Source organism: Miniopterus natalensis, chromosome 11 (genome assembly GCF_054644295.1).
Source record: "Miniopterus natalensis isolate mMinNat1 chromosome 11, mMinNat1.hap1, whole genome shotgun sequence".
Taxonomy (NCBI): Eukaryota; Metazoa; Chordata; class Mammalia; order Chiroptera; family Miniopteridae; genus Miniopterus; species Miniopterus natalensis.
The window spans coordinates 40,981,907-41,004,057 of record NC_142091.1 but is presented as its reverse complement, the minus strand read 5'-3'; the positions used below and the strand labels follow the sequence as shown (position 1 = coordinate 41,004,057).

The 22,151-nt window shown below is 43.5% G+C and overlaps 2 protein-coding genes across 2 annotated transcripts; both read right to left on the bottom strand.

Moving 5' to 3' along the window:
• Positions 1-3,612: 3,612 nt before the first annotated feature.
• Positions 3,613-4,566, bottom strand: LOC107538673 (olfactory receptor 51E1). The gene has a single exon (XM_016214995.2). The coding sequence runs from the start codon at positions 4,564-4,566 to the stop codon at positions 3,613-3,615; it is 954 nt and encodes a 317-aa protein (XP_016070481.1).
• A 9,661-nt stretch (positions 4,567-14,227) lies between these two features.
• Positions 14,228-15,203, bottom strand: OR51D1 (olfactory receptor family 51 subfamily D member 1). The gene has a single exon (XM_016215007.2). The coding sequence runs from the start codon at positions 15,170-15,172 to the stop codon at positions 14,228-14,230; it is 945 nt and encodes a 314-aa protein (XP_016070493.2). The 5' UTR covers positions 15,173-15,203.
• Between the last annotated feature and the right edge of the window lie 6,948 nt (positions 15,204-22,151).

Genomic DNA, 22,151 nt, shown 5'->3' with positions numbered 1-22,151 from the left:
AGGCTGAGAAATATACAAAACATGGTCTTTTCCAGAAACTCACAATTTTGTGCCAGGATAAAGGCATGTGTATATACAACTAGAATATAGACTTGTAAGTACCATAATAAAGTTCTTTGAAATAGATTACTAGAGACTGCAAATTGAAAGATTGGACAAACCTTTACAAGGAAGAGAATGCTTTTTATTTCATCTTAACCAAAAAAAAGTAGGGTGTGTTTTTTCTAGGCAACATGGGAATTGAGGAAAAAAAAGAAAAATCTAGATAAAAAAAAGCAACATAGAAAAAGGGCTACATATTTTGAAGAAATAAATGTGTTTGTGGAAAGATGAGCATTTCTGCACTTTTTTATATCTCCACCACTTATTATGTCTTTGCAGCATGGAGTTTAAAAAGGGAGTGGTAGGGGATGACGTCAGAAAGGTAGTTTGTATCTAATACATACAAATAATTTATTAAATATTTTTACTATAAAATAAGTTAGGAGTGTGAATTGCAAATTACAAGTGTGTTGGATGTATGAGCAAGACTAGTACTTAAAACACTATTAGTTTTTATCTGGTCTCAGTGTCTTCCCAGACACTATTTACTCTGCCTGCAACATTCTCATTGCCCCACTTGTCTATATCACATTTCTAGCTACCCTTCTCATTTGTCAAATATAAGCCTAATTTCTCAGAAAATCCTGTCTAATTAATTCCCTTTTCCATTTAATCCACTGGAACTTGCTTGTCTCCTGCACATAAGTAATAGTCTGCCACTCAACTATACTGTAACTCTGAGGGTGCCAAATAGACTTGGTGTCTAGTGGCGTTTGTAGAACAATAGCAGCTCCATAGTGCTTTTGAATGTAGAAATAAATTTGAATGGGGAAAGGGGCAATGGATTAATTCATTTAAGAGATAATCTGAAGATTTTGCCTCCAGACAGCCTCTGGTCTTTCAGGAAAAAAAAAAAAAAAAAAAAAAAGACTACATATAAATAATACCAAAAGTTTGTGAGAAGGTTTCCTGGTGAACTTGGATAGGTGACCTGGAGATATGAGAGGCTAAACACAAGAGATTGACTGAATTAAGCCCTTTCCCTTAGTGAAGGTTTCCTACATTTTCACCTTAGGGGCTCTCCCCTACCGTTTTCCAAAATTTGATGTCCTTCACACCTCAGTGGAATATTCTGGCTTCATGAAGAATTCTTATAGCAAAAAAAAAAAAAAAAATCACTATGCTAAGATTTGTCATTTTATTTCTGCTTGAGTGTGCCTTCTTACAAAGTGAAGCTATAGGGCACATGTGTCTCCCTTCTTACTTACCCCATCACCACTCCTCTGAAAGTGTGAGGTTCAATATCACAAGGTCTGAGTATATAGTGTCTGCACTGGGTAAGTAGGAGCATGCGTTGTAGTGGTTAAGAACACAACTTTAGAGCCGGAAAAACAAATCTTAAATTCCATCAGACCTGTCCCTTGTACTTACCAGATATCAAACTTGGAGCATTTCATCCTTTATGTGTTAACAAATTATTTTTTGTTTTGTTCTTAGTGATCTCTATGTGCCAGGTACTCTGCTAGGTAATGAGAATGCAATGGTACCAAAACCAACTTGATTCTTATGTAAGGAACACAAATTCATTAAATATCTCTGATTTCTTCGATCACCAGATGAAGATCTCTCTTCTTGTAAGGGCTCATGTGATTAGATCAAGCCCACCTAGATATGAACTACCTATCTTAAGGTCAATGGTACCATATAACATAACACAATCATGGGAGTGAGATTTCACCATATTCAAAGGTTATGGAAATGCAAACAGGATATTTTTGTGGGGCATTTTAGATTTCTGACTACTATAGTGACTAAATAAATGGATTAATTGATGGATGTTTCTAGGATAGCAAACAATAAAAGTAACCTGTTCTAAAGTGTCAGGAATGGTTTTTCTCAAGAAGTGAAAATTAAGGTAATGTCTGATTATTGAGGATAAATTAACTAGAAAAATGGAAGAGCAGGTGTTTAGGAGAAGGTATTTTAGGCAAAGAAAATCATGTCTCCAAAGAGCTTGTAGAAGGAGAAATATGGCATGGTAAAGGAATGGAATAAAGAGCAGGGTGACTGGAAGTCAAAGAGCAAAGAATCCATGGCATAAGATAAACCTGAAAACATAAATGAGGACCAATCAGAAATAGTGGGAAATGATGGGTGCTTTAAGCAGGGATGAGGGTGGTTTTGATATGATCACATTTATTTTAGAAGGATTATTTTTTATTGTGTGGTGGAGAACATATTAAATTAAAGCTATAATACACGCAAAGTTATCAGTTAGAAAGCTATTGAAATAGTCAGAGGGAGTGGAGCTACAGATAGAAAGAAACAGATGGGGCTTCCGGCCACAATGGCGGCATAGGTAAATGAGGCACTTGGAACCTCCCACAGTCACATCAAAACTACAACTAAACTATGGAAAAATCATTACTCAGAAACACCTAAAACCTAGCTGAACAGAAGTCCTATAACTAAAGATATAAAGAAGTCACATCAAGTCTGGTAAGAGGGGCAGGAAAGCAGAATGGAATGGTCTCACACCCACATATGGTGGTTAAAAATCAGGAGGGATATCTTGGCTGGAGAGCCGCCTCCTGAGAAGCCAGGGATCCCAACCCCACACCAGAACCCCCACCAACAACATTAATGGGAAATTCCTAATTAAAATTCTGGATGAGTGAGAAAGGAAATTAAATACCTTCCCTTGAAAATGCAAGACTATGGAAATGTCTAACTCACTATCCCACTGGTCTCTCAAACAATTCCTCCCCAGGACAGAGGACTGGGCATCAAAAGACAATTTTTTCTGTGGCCTCATGTAATTCATTAATCCCCAATGAACATCAATTTCCCCATTAGTACAATGAGTGTGCTTACTATATTCCTGCTTAAACTGAATAAGGAAAATTGTTCATGGGCTGTGAAAACTCTCAGAACAGAGTGTGTCATCTTTCATTAATGCAGGTAACAGTAGTCTTTGCATGGTTCTACTCCCAATCTTCCTCTTAAGGGCTGGTAACCAGAAGAGAATATATTATTTATTCTCTGTGGAGATCATTTTGAAAAAGAAAACCCAGGTATATCTCCTTTTCTGAGATCCAATATGATTGGGGATTCTGAGGAGAAAAATCATAGTTTTAAGCCAAATTACATATTGTATTCTTGCATTCTTGTGTTTATTTCCTTTTATCATGTTTAAGCCTTTGGTAAATATGCTTTAGATGGATCCCTCTTATTTCAGAATGCTGTGGACTATCAGTGCAAACAGTTTAGAGATTTGGACTGAATGGTTAAAAGGGAAATAATAATCCTCCAACTACAACAACCTCAGGATTTTAATAATTATTCATAGAAAAGTACTAAAGGGAAAAATAATATTAAAAAAATGACTATTGGGCATGTATGGTTCTGGCTGCCGTTATCTGCATGGAGATGCTCCAACCAGTTTTATCTTTGAAGAATCAGTTGTGCTTTTATTAAGGAAAATGTTTTTCCCCTAATGCTGTCTCCCAAAATGTTGATATTAAAATCTGAGTTGAAGGACTTCAAATGAAAAAGTTTGACCACTGACACCTAGGGATCTAAAGTGTTGGTTGTCACGTGGAAAAGATGAAGGATGCGCTGCCGAATCTCCTTTGTCTTTACTCCATAGACAATAGGGTTGAGAACAGGAGGGACAAGGAGGTAGGTGTTGGCCATGATGATGGGAAGGAGGGAGTCATGCTGCTTGCCAAAGCGGTGCACCATGGACAATCCAATGAACGGTACATAGAATATGAAAACAGCACACACATGAGAGACACAGGTGCCAAATGCCTTTGTCTGGGCTTCACGTGTCAACCCCAACACAGTCTTGAGGATAAGCAGATATGACAAGGAGATGAGAAGTGAGTCCAGGCCAATGGCAGAGATGATGACGATGAGGCCATAGATGACATTGACATGGATGTCAGCACAGGCGAGCTTCATGACATCTTGGTGTAGGCAGTAGGAATGGGAAAGGATATTGGAGCCGCAGAAAGGTAGCCATTTGATGAAGACAGGCAGGGGTGCCATAAGTGCAGCACCTCGTACCACAGCAGCCATGCCAATCTTGGTAACGCGAGGTAATGTTAGCACAGTGGCATGGCGTAGTGGGTGGCAGATTGCCACATAGCGGTCAAAGGCCATGGCCAGCAATACTGTGGACTCCATGCCAGATAAGGAGTGGATGGCAAACATCTGTAGCAGACAAGCATCAAACTGGATGGTGGTAGAATTGAACCAGAAGATGGCCATCATTTTGGGCATGGATGAAGTGGAAATGAGGATGTCCAGGCCAGAAAGCATGCAAAGAAAAATGTACATGGGTTCGTGTAGGCTGTGCTCCGTCCACACAATGTAGATGATTGTCAAGTTACCTAGCACAGCAATAAGGTAAAGGAAGCACAATGGGAAGGCCAACCAAAACTGAGCTTCTTCCAAGCCAGGGAGGCCTATGAGAATGAAATATGTGGCGCTGGATTCATTGCCATTAGGACCCACCATAGTGAAGAAGCTGAGCTGCAATCAATGCCTGGCAGGAAGAGGCTAGAATGCAAAGATAAGCAATTGTCAGATCCTCCTGAATCACAATACTGCACCTCTTTCCCTCCGCACTGATGCCCTGTTCAGTTAACCTTTCTAAGCCTGAGTTTCTCATCTTTAAACTGAGGATAATAGTCACTGCCTAGTAGAGGTCAATGTGAGGATCAAATGAGATGATGAGTGTGAAGCACATAACACAATGTCGGGCACAGAGTAAATGTGCAAAACATCATATCTGCTGTTGTTAACTGTTTTTCCTTTAGTGTTTCCTTTTTTCTGTTATGGTGACTGAAACAGTCACACAAACTAGGTACTCCGATTCTGACGGCCTTGACTCTCTTGTAGCCTTTTTCATTAGCGCAACCCCAATTATCTTCTAACCGAAAGAAGTCAGGTCACTACCTCTTGTTTTAAAATTTTTCTTTGAAAGCTTGAAATTAATTCTAGAATAAAGACTAAACTGTGGTAAAGGTCCGTCTTTCAGCATCTGGCGCTAGGTTTCTCTCTTACCACTCCTTTCCATGGCCCCTGTGATTCAGCCATGTTAGAACACATAGTGTTTCATAAAGTTGCATTGATTCCCGTGCCACGGTGTCTTTTTGTCTTTTTCACTTCTCGTTCCTTTGTCAAGATCCTCCCAGACCTCCTTGCCTGACTTTCCACTGAGCAAAATCTTACTCATCTTTCACATCCTGGTTTACTGTCTCTGTCTCACCTATGCTATTTTCCTAATTCTCTTTCCCCCAGGGTACAATTAAATATTTCCTGCTCTGTGCTCCCAAGGAACTTTGTTTAGGTCTGACTTTACAAATTTACTCTCCTGAGCTATAATTATTGCATATTTGCTTTCCCCTGAATTATGAATTCTTAATGGCAGAAACTCTACCATATTTATTAGTGGTCAGTTAATATTTATTGAAAATGAAAATAAGTTTTATCAAAAGAGGAGTCCTTCAGTAAGCATCTAATGAGAATAACACAGTCAAAGTGCCAGTTGTCTGGACTTTGGAGACTTTTGAGAAGAATAAAAGAATGTTTGGAAGGTCAGGGTGGGGTGGTCTTAACTTCAGAACAAGAATCTTTAGGGTTAAACAGAAAAGGTCTTTCTTACCCAGGAAGCCAGAGGGCATGAGAGGCTACATGGAGAACAGAGCAGGTGCCAAAGCCTTGGCTCTAAATAACTGTAAAGTGGACATACACACTTTGTTTATGTTTGGTTTGTGCCCAAGAGAGGGGGGTAAGATCACTCACCTGCAGACATTAGCAGAAGGCTCTGGTTCTCCACAGAGCCAGATATCCATACTGTCCAGGAATTTCACATGAACAGACATGGTAGTGCAGGGCAATGACCAGGAGACATGTTGGGAAAGAATCATGGATTGCCATGTTCAATGCTATAACCTCTGAGGGTAAAATGATGTAATGAGCAGAGAGTCCTGGGGCAAGGAATGCAAGGCTCAGCTCTAAATAAATGCAGAGGCCAATAAGAACTCACAGTGCTGCTGCAAAATTATATGAGATAAAGCATGTCAAAAAGCATTGTAAAAACTGCATTGTAGTGTGCAAAGCACTTTTTTTTTTTTTTACATTTCCATAAATATGGGAAACAAGATCTCTGAAAAGGTTTAAAGTTTCTAAAAACTTTTCATTTCCCTCCTATTTCACTTTCACTGCCACTCCACCTCAAGCACACACTCACGCACACATACATGCTGACTAACAGTCAGTCTCTTAAAATGGCAAAAACTAAGCACTGATATGGAGAAATCAGAGAGGAAGATTCAGCTGGACTGGGCAGGAGCTGCCTTGGCAGCAGGAAATGGGTAGCTGTTGCTGGAGTTAAAATATCAGGCTGGACCTCAGGACACTGCAGCAGGAGAGAAATAAAGGGATGGGCAAGGGAGCCAGCCAGAGGGCCCAAGTATCTCCCTTCACACTGCCCATCCCTGAAGCATCCCAATCTCCCACAGTGCCACCAGAAGGCAGGCAGAGGACGGCTGGAGTTCATCACTCAATTTGTGGAGAAGCCCCTTTTCCTAATACTCCACCAGGGTGGTAGCCCCAGAATCACATCCATTCCAAATTATCACATCCCCTGTTCCCCATAGTTTGCTTGTATTTGATAAAACAGATGAACCTTTGCAGGGCCTTGTCCTTTCTTTTTAGAATGGCTAAGGTGAGAATGGAAAGATAAAAGGGTGCAATTTCTAACTCAATAAAAAGTCCCAGTCCCACTCTACTCACTCAAGTCAGCCTACACAGAGCCCCAGGTGTTCCAGTCCCTGTCCCTCTACTTCCCAAGGAGGACCAGAGCCAGTCAGAGCCTGAGAGAGCTGGAAAGCTTGACCTAGTTATTAGTGCCTATCACAGCTACTCTGCCTGCTGCCTGCACACAGGGAAATATGGTGCAGTGGAAAGCCGGATCTGGGACTTTGATTGAAACACTGATTTCTTCAACAATTATTGATTAGTTGTCTATTGTGGACCAGACTGGGGATACTAAGTTACAGAGTAAACAAGTCACAGTTCAGCCCTCCAGCAGTGGGAAGAAATTGAGACAAATATGTGGCCATCACAGCATGTTTTGATACATGCTAGCACAAGGGTAACTATAAGGGCCTTAGAAGCACACAGACAATAGCTCACCAAGTTGTCATGCTCAGAGGGCTTCCTTGAGGAGGTAATGTCTGAGCCAAGACTTGTGGGGCCAATAGCAGTTAACTAGGCAAGCTTGGGGGCATGGAGACAGCAACATTCAGTTAGACAATAAAAACGTATAGACTGCCGGCTATTTGCCCCAAACTGGAGATAAAACAGTAGGTAAAACAGAAAAGATCACTGTCCCCATGGAACTCATGCACTAAGAGGGCGATAAAAAAGTTATCAAATATTTTACTTATTTATTTTTAAATATATCTTTATTGATTTCAGACAGCGGAAAGAAGAGGGAGAGAGATAGAAATATCAATGATGAGAGAGTCATTGATCAAGCCCGCAACCGGGCATGTGTCCTGACCAGGAATCGAACCCCGATCGCCTGGGTCCTAGGTCAATGCTCAACCGCTGAGCCACGCCCGGCAGGGCAACAAATATTTTAAACAAAAATAAAAAATAATAAAATAAAATAAAATCCTCAAAAAAAGTAAACAAATAAATAAGCAAGACATTTTAGACAAAGATAAGTGCACTGAAGACAGGTCAGCATGATAGTAGGCAAAGGACAGGGTCAGGGCACCCATATTTGAGATGGGAGTCAGTGAAAGCCTCTCTGAGGGGGTGACACATAAGCTGAGAGCTGTGTGATGAAATATGCCAGCCATTCTAAGACCTAGGTAAAGAATGTTCCAGGCAGAAGAGACAACAAGAGGAAAGGGTCTTGAGTTTGGGGATTCACAGAATAGAAAGAAGGTCAACATGGCAGAAGTATCCAGAGCACAGGAGAGTTTTAGAAAATGAGGGCAGAGCAAGGGAAGGGACCAGATCATGTAGTGGCTTGCAGCACAAGGCCAGGAGCTTTGATTTTTTATTTTTTTTTTATTCTAAGTGACTTGGAGGAATTTAAGCAACAGACCTGGTCTAATTTATTTTTAAAAGTGCACTCTCACAAATGCAAAGACCCAGAGAAAAAGAGAACGTACCTTGTTTGGAAAGCCGCAAGTGGTTCAGTGTGGCTGGGGTAGAGTACAAGGCAGGGAACGTTACAGTGTAGACGCTAATGCACTTTCTAAATTGGCTGAAGACTAAACCCTGATCCTAGGCACAGAGTCCCAGGAAGATTGTTAAGTCTCAATCGTCTCAATCTCAGCCACAGCCTGACTCCTGACGCAAAGTATCCAATTAGCCTGGACCCCATTCAGAGCTCACACCCCAAGCTGAGCTATAGTGTGACCCCTAGTCATAAAATGAGCTTGGGCCACACCACCAACCTGGGACTGGCCCCGTTCACACACCGAACCCCAGTCTAATTCTAGCCCATTTCCAAGCCCATCTGTTCTCTGTCCCTGTTCACCTTCATTTAGGGCAACTTCTGCCAGGCTCTACATGGGCACCCAGTAAACTGATCACTGAAACATTGCTTGAAAACTGCCCACAGGCAGCATCTGATGCCATCTACGCTTCCCTTCACCAAACACAGAAATTGCTGAGGCTGTCTGCCCTGTGAGTCATGGGTCACCTTCACATCCCCAGCCTCACCCTTGTACTTCTGGTTCTTCACAGCCTGGTTTCTCATTCTCTCAGCAGGTCTTAATGGGAGACCCCTAGGTAAAAGCAGCCCACATGCCTGGACATACCGCACTTCCCTGCACTCACCTCAGCTGCACTGCAGGAGCAGGTGCCCTTTCCTCCAGCCCCCTTCCTGAGGAGATCTAGCAGCTGCACTGCACCGCAGCCCTCTCTGTCCCTGCCCCTCCTTCGGACCTGCCTGATCAGGGCTATTTGTTTATTCTCTGTCTTATCTCCTCCTCTCTGCTGGGGGGGGGAGGGTGCTGCCCAGAGGGTCTACAGGCAGGCACCGCTCAGTAGTCAACTGTGGGTCTGGTGTCCTTCTTAGCGTGTGTGTCTGGGGAAGGTGTGCCTGGGAGGATGGGGAAGGAGGCGCAGTAAAGAGAGGGGGTCCCTGGAGTCCTCCGCAGATGAGCCCTGAGCCAGCTCCCACTGTGAAGTTAGACAAGGGCAAAGAGTGAGAAAGGGCTACAAGAAACTCATTTGTGTGCTCATGGTCTTTGGGAGGGCTTTTCTCCAAGTTTCTTCCCAGGCTCGTCAAACTCAGCCAAAGGAAAAGCAGAATAAGCTTTCAGGGAACCCCAAGATTAAGCGGCAGCTCGTAGCCTTCACGAAGCTCTGTCCTCCACCTTCTTTCCATTGGTGGTGCCTGTTTGGGGTCCTTACTAAGTCTAATGGGCCCATATGCCTTTCCCCAAAACTCATCTTCTTTGTCTCCAGGCTTTGGGTCCTGTGTCTAGCCAACTCATACCAGGGGTCCCCAGGAACCATGCCTCTGCCTTCCTCCTTGGTCTTGGGTTTCTGAACTTCTGGCTGAGGAAGCAAGGATGTGATCCCCTTAACCCACCCCTAACCCTAACACCAGCCATGTAAGACCAAAGACATCTGTTTTCTCTCTTAAGGACAAAAATAGCAAGAGAACATTTTAGGGAGTTAGAGAACAATTTGAATGTGAAAGTAAATACCTTAACATATTTAAATAATTTTTAAAAAAAAACACATGTCTATAAATAAAGCAAAGTGAATTTTAGCTGTTTGTTCTTACTTTTTACTGACTAATTTTACAAGCGTAAATTTTAAATTCACAACACAGGGTGTGCTGACTGAAGCTGTGCACAAACAGACAATGTCAAATCAGGCCATTCCAACACCGATCACATCAGAACTCGTGATGACAAGCGCTCCAGGTACCTCCACAACTGAAGCCTGACACTTGCTGTCATCACCCTTGACCGCCTCCCACAACCTGCCATTTAGACTTACACTGTGTGAAAACCTAAAAATTACCCCAGGGACTTTCACTTCTGGCCAAAATGGAGTAACAGGAAGTAACATTCACCCAAAAATGAACAATATATATAAAACAATGTTTTGCAGGGTACTGGATATCAGGCAATGAAGAACAGTGAGCCCTGAAACATGGGAAACACATGAGGTGAACCTGTGGCTCCCCAGATCACTGCCTTGAGAGAGTTTCCGTGCTGCAGCACAGGGCAGAGGACCCAAACAGAGTCCAGAGGACACCTTAATTTGAGGATATGAAACTGAGAGTTCAGGAAGACCAAGCTAGCTAGAATTTGACCGCAGACTATTGGAGATGAGAGATCTACACACAGAGACAACTCCAGAGATATGTAGAGGGTCCTCCTCAAACATTCAGCTGAGTACTGATAGGCACATGCATGTGAGCAAGCTACCAAAAGTTGGCAAAGTTCCACCGGGAAAGATTAGACTTAGTATGTCCAGTGCTCACTTAGGGCCAAGCATAGTGACCACTCCCAACAGCCAGACGAGAACACTTTAAGATTCACAGGGTAATGAAAAGATAATACAATAAGATCTTGCCTCAGAAGTGGGAATATTTAACCAAACTTTGTCTAGAGTATAATGTTATGTTTGGATCATAATTGGTCATTAATAGCTGTGGAAAGTACTTTGTGGACTTTATAAAATAGCACAGGTCAAACTAAGAACTATAATTTATTGAGAAAGGACAAGAGATGAGAGTGGATGGGGGAGCAAGAGTGAATTTGTTTATCTAAAGTGAAGAAGCCACTCAGTCTCTACCTCCCTGAGAGAGGCCCCAGCCACACAGCCATGGAGCGGCAGGTAAGAAAACTTAGTCCTGTCCTCAAGGGAGACAGACAGCTATCATATGGATATTTAAGTTCTCTAATGGAGAATGAATGGACCGTTATCATAGAACTAAGCTCTGTGACAGAGCGGTAAACATCCAGTTGGAATATAGAGCATTAAGTTTTATGATCAAAGGAAGCACAGAGACTGTGGGAGCTTAGAGGAAGCCCTTAATCTAGTGAGCAATTAGCCAGGTTTTCCAATAAGCAACAGTTACCCCAGTCGCCACCAGTTATTTAAGCAACGAGATTCTAGAAGACTCAGAGATGTGCCCAGATCTCCTGAGAAAAGACCACCAGTTAGTCTAACACCAGGCCATTGCAATATGGATGAGGGACTAGCTCTGGCCTTGGCACAGAATGTGGTCATGAAAGGTGAAGACAATTGTACTTTTGAATTTTATCCCCTATCATGGAATAAACATATCTATCTCACTTTATCAGTTTTATTATTTATAACTACAACAGGTCCTCAAATACTGTCATTTCACTCGAAGTCATTTTGTTATAACGATGAGATGCCAAAGGAAATTAACTCAACTCTTGCTTATGTCAATTAGCCTGTGGTCAAATTGGTTTCCTTATAAGTATTTTACTTAAAGTCACAGAACCTATCGATGGCATTGAGGACTTACTGTATTGCCACCAACATTCATTGATCACTTTCTATTTTCCTTGTGTTTTCACATCTATTATCCTATTTAATCCCCACAACCACCCACAGGAGCTATGGTATATTTTGTTTTACAGTGCTTACAGTTTCCAAAATTACTGAGGTTCAGTAGGCTAAGTAACATGCCCAAATACCAAAGCTAGATGGCATCTAATTTCAACCACACAGTGTCTCCTTTCCTGATATAGATATCAACCACATTTAAAGGAATTTCTTGGCAAGACTGTGCTTTCATTGAATTTCATTGGTAAATTTGAATTTCACAGGGAAATGAATTTCAACGTCTCTGAAGCTTCATGAAAACAATTTATAAAGAAATTTAAAAAGTTGCTTTAATTAATGACAATATGTCAGCCCAAACTGGTGATACACTGCACAGTTCTGAGGGCACCACTCACAAAGGCCATAATGTAAATGATGTTTCCATGATGTGAAAGCTGTACCACAAAACAAACACGAATATGATCATTTATTGCATGTTTACAACACTTGGCAATTTACAAAGGATGTCCATAGTATTTGAGCTTTACAACATCATTGCTATTGTGGTTTCTCATTACACAGAAGAGGAAATTAGATCCAGGGAGGTTACACGGTGTGCCACTTCATGATATTTCCAGGATTTTAACCTCTTAAGTCCAAATTTAGTATTCTTTCCTCTGCCTCAAATGAACCCACATTGTTTTCTTCAGTGTGAACAATTTTTATTTTTTTTATTCTTATTTTTTCATCAATATGAACATTTTTGACCAACAGATTCTAAGAGCTGGAAGTTAGGTGGTTACACCTAGAACAAGAGGCCCCTAGGAGATGCCAGAGCCTTTGCAGTGTCTCATATAGGTTTTCCCACAACTCCTCATTCCTGTTCACTGCTTCCCCGAAGGGGTTAAGAGAAACTTCCTACTAACAAAGACATTTAAACACGTTTGGTAGACCGGCAAGAAAGGGAAGGGAGAGGAGAAGATACCAGGACTTGATATTGAGGCAGGAGGCCAGGGGTTTAGGAAGATCAATGCCTCTGGAAGGGCAGGAAGTATGAGAGGAAAAGTGGGAAGAGGTGACAGAAGCACCTAAAATCCTGTGGTCAGGGCAAATAAGGTGTAGTCTGGCCTTTCAGAAGATGTAAAGAGGAAGCACTCTGCTTTCCTATCTCTCCCAGAGGCTAAGCCATACCCATGCTGAGCCCAGGCCAAGAAACTGGGCCTCTGAAATCACACTCAGATTTGGAAATTACTTCCACAATCAGGACCTTTTTCATTTCCTACCTCCACCCTTAATACATAGAGAGACCATTCGACAACCAGTGCCCAGGAACATAGATACTATACTCACTCTTGTGCCATATAATCCACACCTACCACACAAAGGAAATGTGCCCTAAAACATATGCATTAAACATATGCCCTAAAATACAATACTCACAAACATTGCATACACACACACACATACATACACATACATGTGTACACATCTTTCAGACATTACATCCCACCTGTGCAAGACTAAAGGCATATGTATCACACAAAATGATTTCATGTCACAAATGCTATGCACAACAGATATTATGCCCAAAGACAAACACCACATATGCTGAAAGGTATAGCCCTCCTAATACCATACATTCCACACACTCATGCATATTACATATTCTACATTGTTACAAATATATAATATTTTACATTCTACATTTTCTATATTACAAATATGAAGAGAAGATAGAGACATTTTCATCAGATACTCATAAAGATATTGTTCAACATTCTCAAATAGATGCGTATCACATACCAACAGAGATCACATAAACACAATAAATGTGCAATCAGATCTGTTATTCATGAAACATACATGCCAAGACACAGCTACCATACTCATCAAGACACAACTGGCACATTTTCTATGTACACACACCCCCACATACCCACACACACACCAAAAATCACATACACCCACATAAATATACCTACACACTCACTGCCACAGTCAGAATACACAGTACTCTTATGGAAAAGCAGTCTCCAGTGGAGCCACATAGATGAACATTGGCAGTTTCCACATAAATACACCCATGTGCATACAGAAACAGAAACGCTTCATGTGAGCTGTCTCCTCTCCTGTTACCATCTCCCTCCCTTCTCTTAAGTGCTATCACCTTCCCCTACTCGCCCTCAAAAAACTGCATAGCCACTTTGGGGTTCAAGAAAGAAGCTTTATGGCCAACACAGCTTTAATGACATGGATTAATGGGAGAAAGAATAATTAAAGTCATATATCAAGACTGAAATTAATCATGAGCTGTGGCATTTACAGCCTTATCATGTCAAAACTATATGTGTTTTCTAGTTGGAAGAAGGAAATAAGGCAAGACCGCCAGAGCAGAGACAGCAGTGTGGTCATTCTCCAGGATGGCTTGTCCAGACTGGGTCGTAAGTTCTATTGTATTGACACATTCCTGGAAACAGAAATTCGAGATCTATTTAGGTAACTAAATGACAGCCCAACGGGTCGCATGATCCAATCACCAAGACAGTGAACGGGATCCTTGTCCTCCCATATTTGGTAGGGAATGAGGACCCTAGGGAGGTTATCCTGCTCATCTGCCATCTTGTGAGAACATGTGGAGGACCCGTGAACGGATCTCCTTGGTCTTGGCTCCATAGACAACAGGGTTGACCACAGGCGGTAGTAGTAGATAGATATTAGCCATCATCACGTGGAGCAGGGAGGTAGGGCCACCCAGCCTGTGCACCACTGAGAGCCCAATGAGGGGCACATAGAAGACCAACACAGCACAGAGATGGGAGATGCAGGTGTTGAAAGCCTTGAGTGCTGCCCCCCGAGAGGACAGCTCCAACACAGCCCTCAGGATGAGAATGTAGGAGAAGCCAATGAAGAGGGAATCCACACCCATGACTGAGAGGATGATGAAGAGTCCATACACTACATTGACCGTGGTGTCCGTACAGGACAGCTTCATTATATCCTGGTGCAAACAGAAGGAGTGCGTGACAGTATGTGTTTGGCAGTATGATAACCGCTTCAGGATGAAGGGCAGTGGGAAGAAGAACACAAAGCCCCTGGTCAGGGCAGCCAGTCCAATCTTGGCGACAGTAGGCACTGTGAGCACAGAAGCATGCCGCAGTGGGTGGCAGATGGCCACAAAGCGGTCAAAAGCCATGGCCAGCAGGACGGCTGACTCCATGGCTGACAGAGCATGGATAAGGAACATCTGGGCCAGACAAACATTGAATTCAATCTCCTGGATGCCTGTCAGGAAGAGGCTGGCCATCTTGGGCATAGTGACAGAGGAGAGGACTAGGTCTATTGTGGACAGCATGGCCAGGAAGAGGTACATGGGCTCATGCAGGCGCCTTTCTATGCGGATGATGAAGACAATGGCCAGGTTACCCAGGGTGGCCAAAGCATACATAAAACAAAGTGGGAAAGCCAGCCAAAAGTGAATGTTAGGCCCCAGGCCAGGGATGCCCGCCAGCAGGAAGTATGCTGGGTGGACCACAGTTCCATTTGGAGCAGCCATGGCAGTAACCCAAGAGCTGAGGGGTTTGCATCCAAGTCCAAGGTCTATGAAAAGGAAAAGGGGAAACATCATTCAGTTAGTGGCTCAGAGGAGAGAAAGAACATAAGGAAAGGGCACTGAAGTAGTGACAGTAACAAAGAAAAAGACTGAGTATTTCTAGTAATTCTGAACTCCAGCTTTTCTCTACTCTAATTCTACCTTGTGCATACTCCCTAGTGGTCCCATTACTCTCAGTGTGTGACAACCAACTCAGAAAACATGTTCAACTGTTTTTCATTTCCAGAGCTGATGCAGCTGACCAGGGTCACTGCTCTTGGCCACTTCCCCAACAAAATAGACTGGCTTGCACAGAACCTCCCATCCACACTAACCCCAGCTCTTCTAGTGCATGTGGGGTGAAGAGTGGTTTGAATACAGAGTTTGAGGCTCAGTTTGTGGTTGCCTTTAAGACCACTCTGACCTTATTTAGGGCAGGGAGCAGGGACTGAGTCTGGGGCTGCATTTCAAGAGACACATTTTTATTTAGGCCTGAGCAGCATTCCTCAGACTTCCCTGGTGGATTCATCTGAAGCAGTTACTGAGAACTTATCCCCCAGGTCCTACTCTAGGGCCAGAGAATCGGAATCTCCAGGGTAGGGGTCCAGAAATCTGGTTTTAAAAAACAATAGTAAGTCCCTTCTCCCAAGGTGATTTTTTTTTTTTTTTTAAATCTGAGAAGTTTGGGAAAAGCTAATCTGGTGTTCTTGGTGGTAGAGAGATGGTGAAAAAAAACTATTATTTCTAACCCCTGAGAAAGAATGGAATCTTTCCTAAGGATCCCTCAAGGCCCACATGCCAGTCAGACCCAGATTCTACTTGGCTGGGGTATAACATGGAAACGAGATGCAGCTGAGACATGGAAAGAAAATCAGTCCATGTGGCTAGTGGTGCTATCCGGTGTCCACAGGCACACCTTTCTTCCTGCACTACTCTGCCTGGTGATCACATAACACCCCAGGTTCATCTTCCTTCCTCTACACAGACCACTCTATTCTAAGCACTTGTCCTGAGATCCAGACCCACATAACCTGCTGCCTCTTCATACTTCTACTTGATAGTCTATGGGCCTCACACTCGTCTTGCCCCAAAGAGGACCCCTTCCAAATGGCACCACTCAATCACCAAAGTCACCCAGTCCCGTCTAGTCCCATCTTGATTTCTCTGCTCTTTTATATCCATGTGTGATTTTGTTTTTCCAATTAATCTATTATGGCCTTTTCTCTTATTTAACACACCCTTCCTCCCTCTCAACCTCATTATTTATTCACTCTGTTTTGATTATGAAAAGAGCTTCCTAACTCATCTTCCTGACTCCAAATCCAGTGCTCTTGGTTAGCAAGTTACAGGTGACTCCCAAAATCTTCAAGATAAGAGTTGAAACTCCCTGGTCTGTATTCAAGTTCCTTCGCAGTGTGGCTTCTACTTACCCTTCCAGCCCAGCTTCTCACTTTCCTTCTTCATTAGCAATCACCACCACCACCACACACATAATTTTCCCTGGGTAAATTAATTTCTCTTGCCTTGTTTCTTCAGTGAAGTGTGGGAGGCGCGAACCGGGGAGTTGAAAGTTCGGAATAGGTCTCACAGTGTTTTGAAGAAATTCCTCTTTGGGTAGGTCCCTGAACAAGGTCTGGGATTCAGGCCTCTGTAATCTGGGAGGTGTAGGAGAAGACAGACCTCTCCAAGCAACCAGGCTGTCTGAGCAAAGGCCTGGCTTTCTCATTAGTGCCTCCTCTCCTCCAGGTCTCTTTCTCAAGCCATACTTCACTTCCTCTCCCCTCCACAGGCTGAGCCTGGAGCACTCACCTACAATACCTTCTTGCAAGGCCACCTCCCATATATAGCTTTTCTGGGGCCCTAGGGAGTGTGAGCGATGATGAAGAGAAAATTACTCGGGGCTCCCTGGGAGTGACGCTCTGCTCAGGCGCCCCAGGAAAGCTGAGCCCTGACTCCTACCCAAAGGGGCTGCACTGTTACTATCCTAAGGGCAGCTCAGGAGACTAGAGGGAAGGAGGCAAGTACCTTAGGATGGAGAGAAGAGGCATGTCCCACCCTGGAAGAAAGGAGCTACTGGAATGGAGGAGTGGACATGCACTAGAAAGCATACAAACACGTATATTTGTGCTCAAGCTCAGAAGGAACTATCCCAGGGGCATCCAGAGCTGTGCTGTTTCTTGCTTCTTGATACTGCCTCCTTGTGGTAGTCTGGGGGAGTTGCAGCCCCGCGGCTCATTGGGCCATAGAGCTGATGATGACTTCAAGGACCTAGAACCTGACATTGAATCAACTCATTCCACAGCACTATGCTGTCCCTTAACTCCCCCTCCCTCTCAAGACAACCCTTTCTTCCTTGAGCCACCAATTGTAGCTCTTCTGTCCCTCATCTCCCAAATGAGACAGAGTTGAGTGGTTGTTTTTATATATAGGACTCTGTGAGAAAACAGACTTGTGTCCAAATCCAAGTCCAGCCACTTACTAATGGTATGCTTATCCTTAACCTTAGTTTGAAGTAGAAAATAAAAAGAGATACTAGCAACTCTCCAGTGAATGTTTGTGTTCATTATTATTATTCAAAACAACTGGAAGAGCCACTGGCATAGAAGGAAATCCAGTTGAGTTAGTGCTACAACAGCCAGAGGAAGAAAATACATTGGGAAGGGAGAATGGACAGCAGTGCAGAAGGCTGCTGAGAAATCAAGCAGTATAAGGGCTGAAAACAGAAGGTCACTGGTTACTTTGGGAAAAACTGCTGAGGTATGCTGGTAGGAATAGATTTTTAAATGAAGCACAGTGAGGAGTGTGTCAGGAAGAAATGGAGAACGTGGAGGTAGACAAGTCTTGTAATAAGTTTGTACATAAAGAGAAGCAGTGAAATGGGCAATATGTGAAGAAGTGATAGATCTAAGGAGAGTTTTTTAAATGTGTATTTTGAAGCTAGAAGAGATTGAACACAAATGTCAACAAGATGGAGTTAGTTGAAAGGCTCTCTGTCCTTTACTTCTCACATTACTAGTGGAGTTCTGCAAGGCTATAACCCTGGTTGACCAACCCCTGTCCTTCCCCATGAGTAGAGTCGGAGCAATATCACTTGCTACCATAGCTTCTCTCTCCCAAAGAGTCCAGACCAATATCCTGAACTCAAGACATAGCAATGTCTATAGGACATCACAATTTAGGTGTCCCTAAGGCACCTCAAACTCAGCACTTCCAACTAAGCTCAGTATCTCCGGTCCTTACTCTGTGCTCCCAATCTATGTTTTCTGTTCCTTGTCACAGAAATCATTGTTTCCCAAGCCAGAAACCTAGAAGCTATCATCTCTGCTTTCTCCCTCCCTCTCTCTCTCACTTCCCTCCAAACACATCCAATCAATTACCAAGTCCTTTTCATACAGGTGGCCAAGAGACATATGAAAAGATGCTCAACATTGCTAATCCTCAGAAAAATCCAAATTAAAACCACAATGAGGTATTACCTCACACCTGTCAGAATGGCTATCATTAATAAACCTACAAACAACAAGTGTTGGCAAGGATGCGGAGAAAAGGGAATGCAGATTAGTGCGGCTGACATGGAGAACAGCATGGAGGTTTCTCAAAAAATTAAAAATGAAACTGCCTTCACGACCCAACAATTCCACTGCTGGGGATTTATCCAAAGAAATCCAAAACACTAATTTGAATATATGCACCCCTATATTTATTGCAGCATTATTTACAATAGCCAAGATATGGAAGCAACCCAAATGCCCATCAATAGATGAGTAGATTAAAAAGTTTTGGTACATTTACACAATGAAATATTACTTAGCCATAAAAAAATGAAATCTTACCATTTGCAACAGCATAAATGGACCTAAAGGGTTTTATGCTCAGTGAAAAAAGTCAGTTAGAGAAAGACAAATACCATATGATTTCACTTATATGTGGAATCTAAAGAACAAAATTAATGAACAAACAAAACTGAAACAGATTTAATAGACACAGAGAGGGCCGGTGGTTGCCAGAGGGGAGGGGCTGTTGAGGGACTGGGTGAAAGAGGTGAAGGGATTAAGAAGTACAAATTGGTACTTATAAAATAGTCACAAGGATGTAAAGTACAGCATAGGGAATATAATCAATAATACTGTAACAACTATGGATGGTGCCAAGTGGGTACTGAAAATATCTGAGGGAACACTTTGTAAAGTATATGGTTGTCTAACACACCTGAAACCAATACTAAATTATATTGAAATTAAACTATAATTGAAAAATGTTTTAAATCTCTAAATCTTCTTTGTTTTCTTCCTTGACATCTCATGAATTAGACTGTTTTTCTCCATCTCCTCTGTCTTTACTCCAGTTCATGCCAAGATAATCTCTTGCCTAGATCATCAAAATAACCCGTGGGAGGGAACAAGGCGGCGGCGTAGGTAGCAGCTGCCCCCGCCGCCTCCCGCAACCACATCAAAATCACAACTAAAACACAGAACCACCGTCACTCAGAACCTCCTGAGATCTGGCTGCACAGAAGCCCTACAACCAGGGAGCTGAAGAAGCACCGAGACCGGGAGGAGGGGCAGAGACGCGGGGGGATCGGGGCTGAATCAGGGAGACGAGGCCCCCGGCCCACACCCGGTGCCGCGGTTTAAACCCGGGAGGGAATCTCGGCGGCGGAGGTTTCCTGGAGGAGGGAGGGGTCCCAGCCCCACAGCAGGCCTCCAGCCCAGGGCTCCAGGGCTGGGAAGAGAAGTCCCCACAGCTTCGGGCTGTGAAACCAGTGGGGACTGTCCCTGAGGGTCGCGGAGGCTGCGGGAGCCCCAGCAGCTCCTCTAAAGGGCCCAGCACGGACTCACTCGGACGCTCCCTCCGAGCCCAGCGCCGGGCAGCAGCCTGAAAGGACCCAGGACAGTCAGGGAGGAACTAACCTGCCTGAGATCCGGGTGAGAGCTGGAGGGCGGCTTCCTCCCAGGTAGAAGAGCTGGCAGAGGCCATTTGCTCCTGTGGCGAGTCCTCCCCGCACACAGCCAGCAGGCAGGTGCCATATTTGAGTCGCCAACACCTGGCTCACCGTTGTCCCCGCCCCATGATTCCCGGAGGCCCCGCCCCTCCCCACCTGCAGCTCATCCAGGCCATTTCCAGGGGCTTTTCTGTGCAAGTGGCCTCTAGAGCCTCAGGCTTAGGACTTTCCTAAAATCTCTCAAACAAGCTGCACCGTGCCTGGCACTAGCAGCAACCTGCATTGGCTCATAGCTTGGCCTCTCCTGGGTACCTCCAAGCCCAGCACAAGTAGCAGCCAACTACAGTTTGCTGTGTGGCTCAGGCTGGGTGGCCCTGGGCAAGGGACTGGTGGAGGCTGACTTTGTACCTCCCAGGAGGCCCCTGGTGGTCAGACTCAACCACACTGGATTACAATCCTACCACATCCACGGGTGACACACTCAACGGGTGCACTTGGTGAATACCAAAGCCCCACTGAAGTAAATCCTGCTCCATAGGGTTTTCTCCAGCACAGCAGCTCTTTGGTTGTAGTTGCAGCTGGTCCTCACAGCCAATTGGCCTGGGGGTCAATTCCTCCCAGTGATGCCAACAGCAACCAAGGCTCAACCTCAACAGGACAGTGCACACAGCCCACACAGGGGAGCACCTAGAAGGCCCAGTGCAGGTGACTGGGGAGGCTGAGCCACGGGACCCTACAGGACACCTACTACACAAAGCCACTCTACAAATTCCAGGAGACATAGCAGCTCTACCTAATGCATAGAAACAAACACCAGAAAGCAGCCAAAATGCGGAGGCAAAGAAATATGTCACAAAGGAAAGAACAGAAAAAATCTCTAGAAGAGGAACTAAATGAAATAGACCCAAGCAAGCTAACAGATACAGAGTTCAGCATTTTGTTTATAAGGATGCTCAACCATATTAGTAAGAGTATTACGAAAATAACTAAGAAAATCAATGACATAATAAAGTACCAATTTGAAATGAAGGCTACATGAACTGAAACGAAGAATAATTTACAGGGAATCAACAGTAGAATAGAGGACGCTGAGAATCAAATCAGCAATTGGGAATATGAGGAAACAAAAAACACTTGGCCAGAAGAGCAAAAAGAAAAAAGAATCCAGAAATATGAAGATAGCATAAGGAGCCTCTGGGACAACTTCAAGAGGCCCAACATTTGTATTATTGGGGTGCCAAAGGAGAGGAAAGAGAGCAAGAAATTGAAAACCTATTTGAAAAAATATAGAAAACTTTCCCTACCTGGGGAAAGAAATAGACTTACAAGTCCAGGAAGCACAGAAGGTCCCAAACAAGAGGAACACAGAGAGGCTCACACCAAGACACATCATAATTAAAAAGAGAATCTTAAAAGCAGCAAGAGAAAAGCAGTTAGTTACCTACAAGGGAGCACCCATATGACTGTCAGCTGATTTCTCAACAGAAACCTTGCAGGCCAGAAGGGAGTGGCAAGAAATATTCAAGGTGATGAAAGACATGGAACAACAACCAAGATTGCTCTACCCAGCAAAGCTATCATTTAGAACTGAAGGTCAGATAAAGAGCTTCACAGAAAAAAGGTCAGATAAAGAGCTTCACTAAAGGACTTATCACCACCAGACCAGCACTACAGGAAAAGTTGAAGGGTCTTCTTTAAGAAGAAGCTAATGAACAAAACAATCTGACGAACTAAATAGATCCAGAGACATTGACGCAGGCAACAGACAATCATATTTCAGAGGAAAGAGGGAAGGAGGGTGGAGGGTGGGAAGAGATTAACCAAAGAAGTAATATGCATATATGCATAACCCATGGACACAGTCAGTAATGGGATGAAGGCCTGGGGAGGGGGTGGGAGTGAAGTGGAAGGGGTCAATTGAGGGGGGAACAGAACACCTGTAATACTTTCAACAAAAAAGATAAATTTTTAAAAAATAAAAAAATAACTCAATCATTGGTC

Bases quoted from the DNA above. Each gene is read 5' to 3' on its own strand.
- LOC107538673 (XM_016214995.2), bottom strand. From the start codon at position 4,566: ATGGTGGGTCCTAATGGCAATGAATCCAGCGCCACATATTTCATTCTC.
- OR51D1 (XM_016215007.2), bottom strand. From the start codon at position 15,172: ATGGCTGCTCCAAATGGAACTGTGGTCCACCCAGCATACTTCCTGCTG.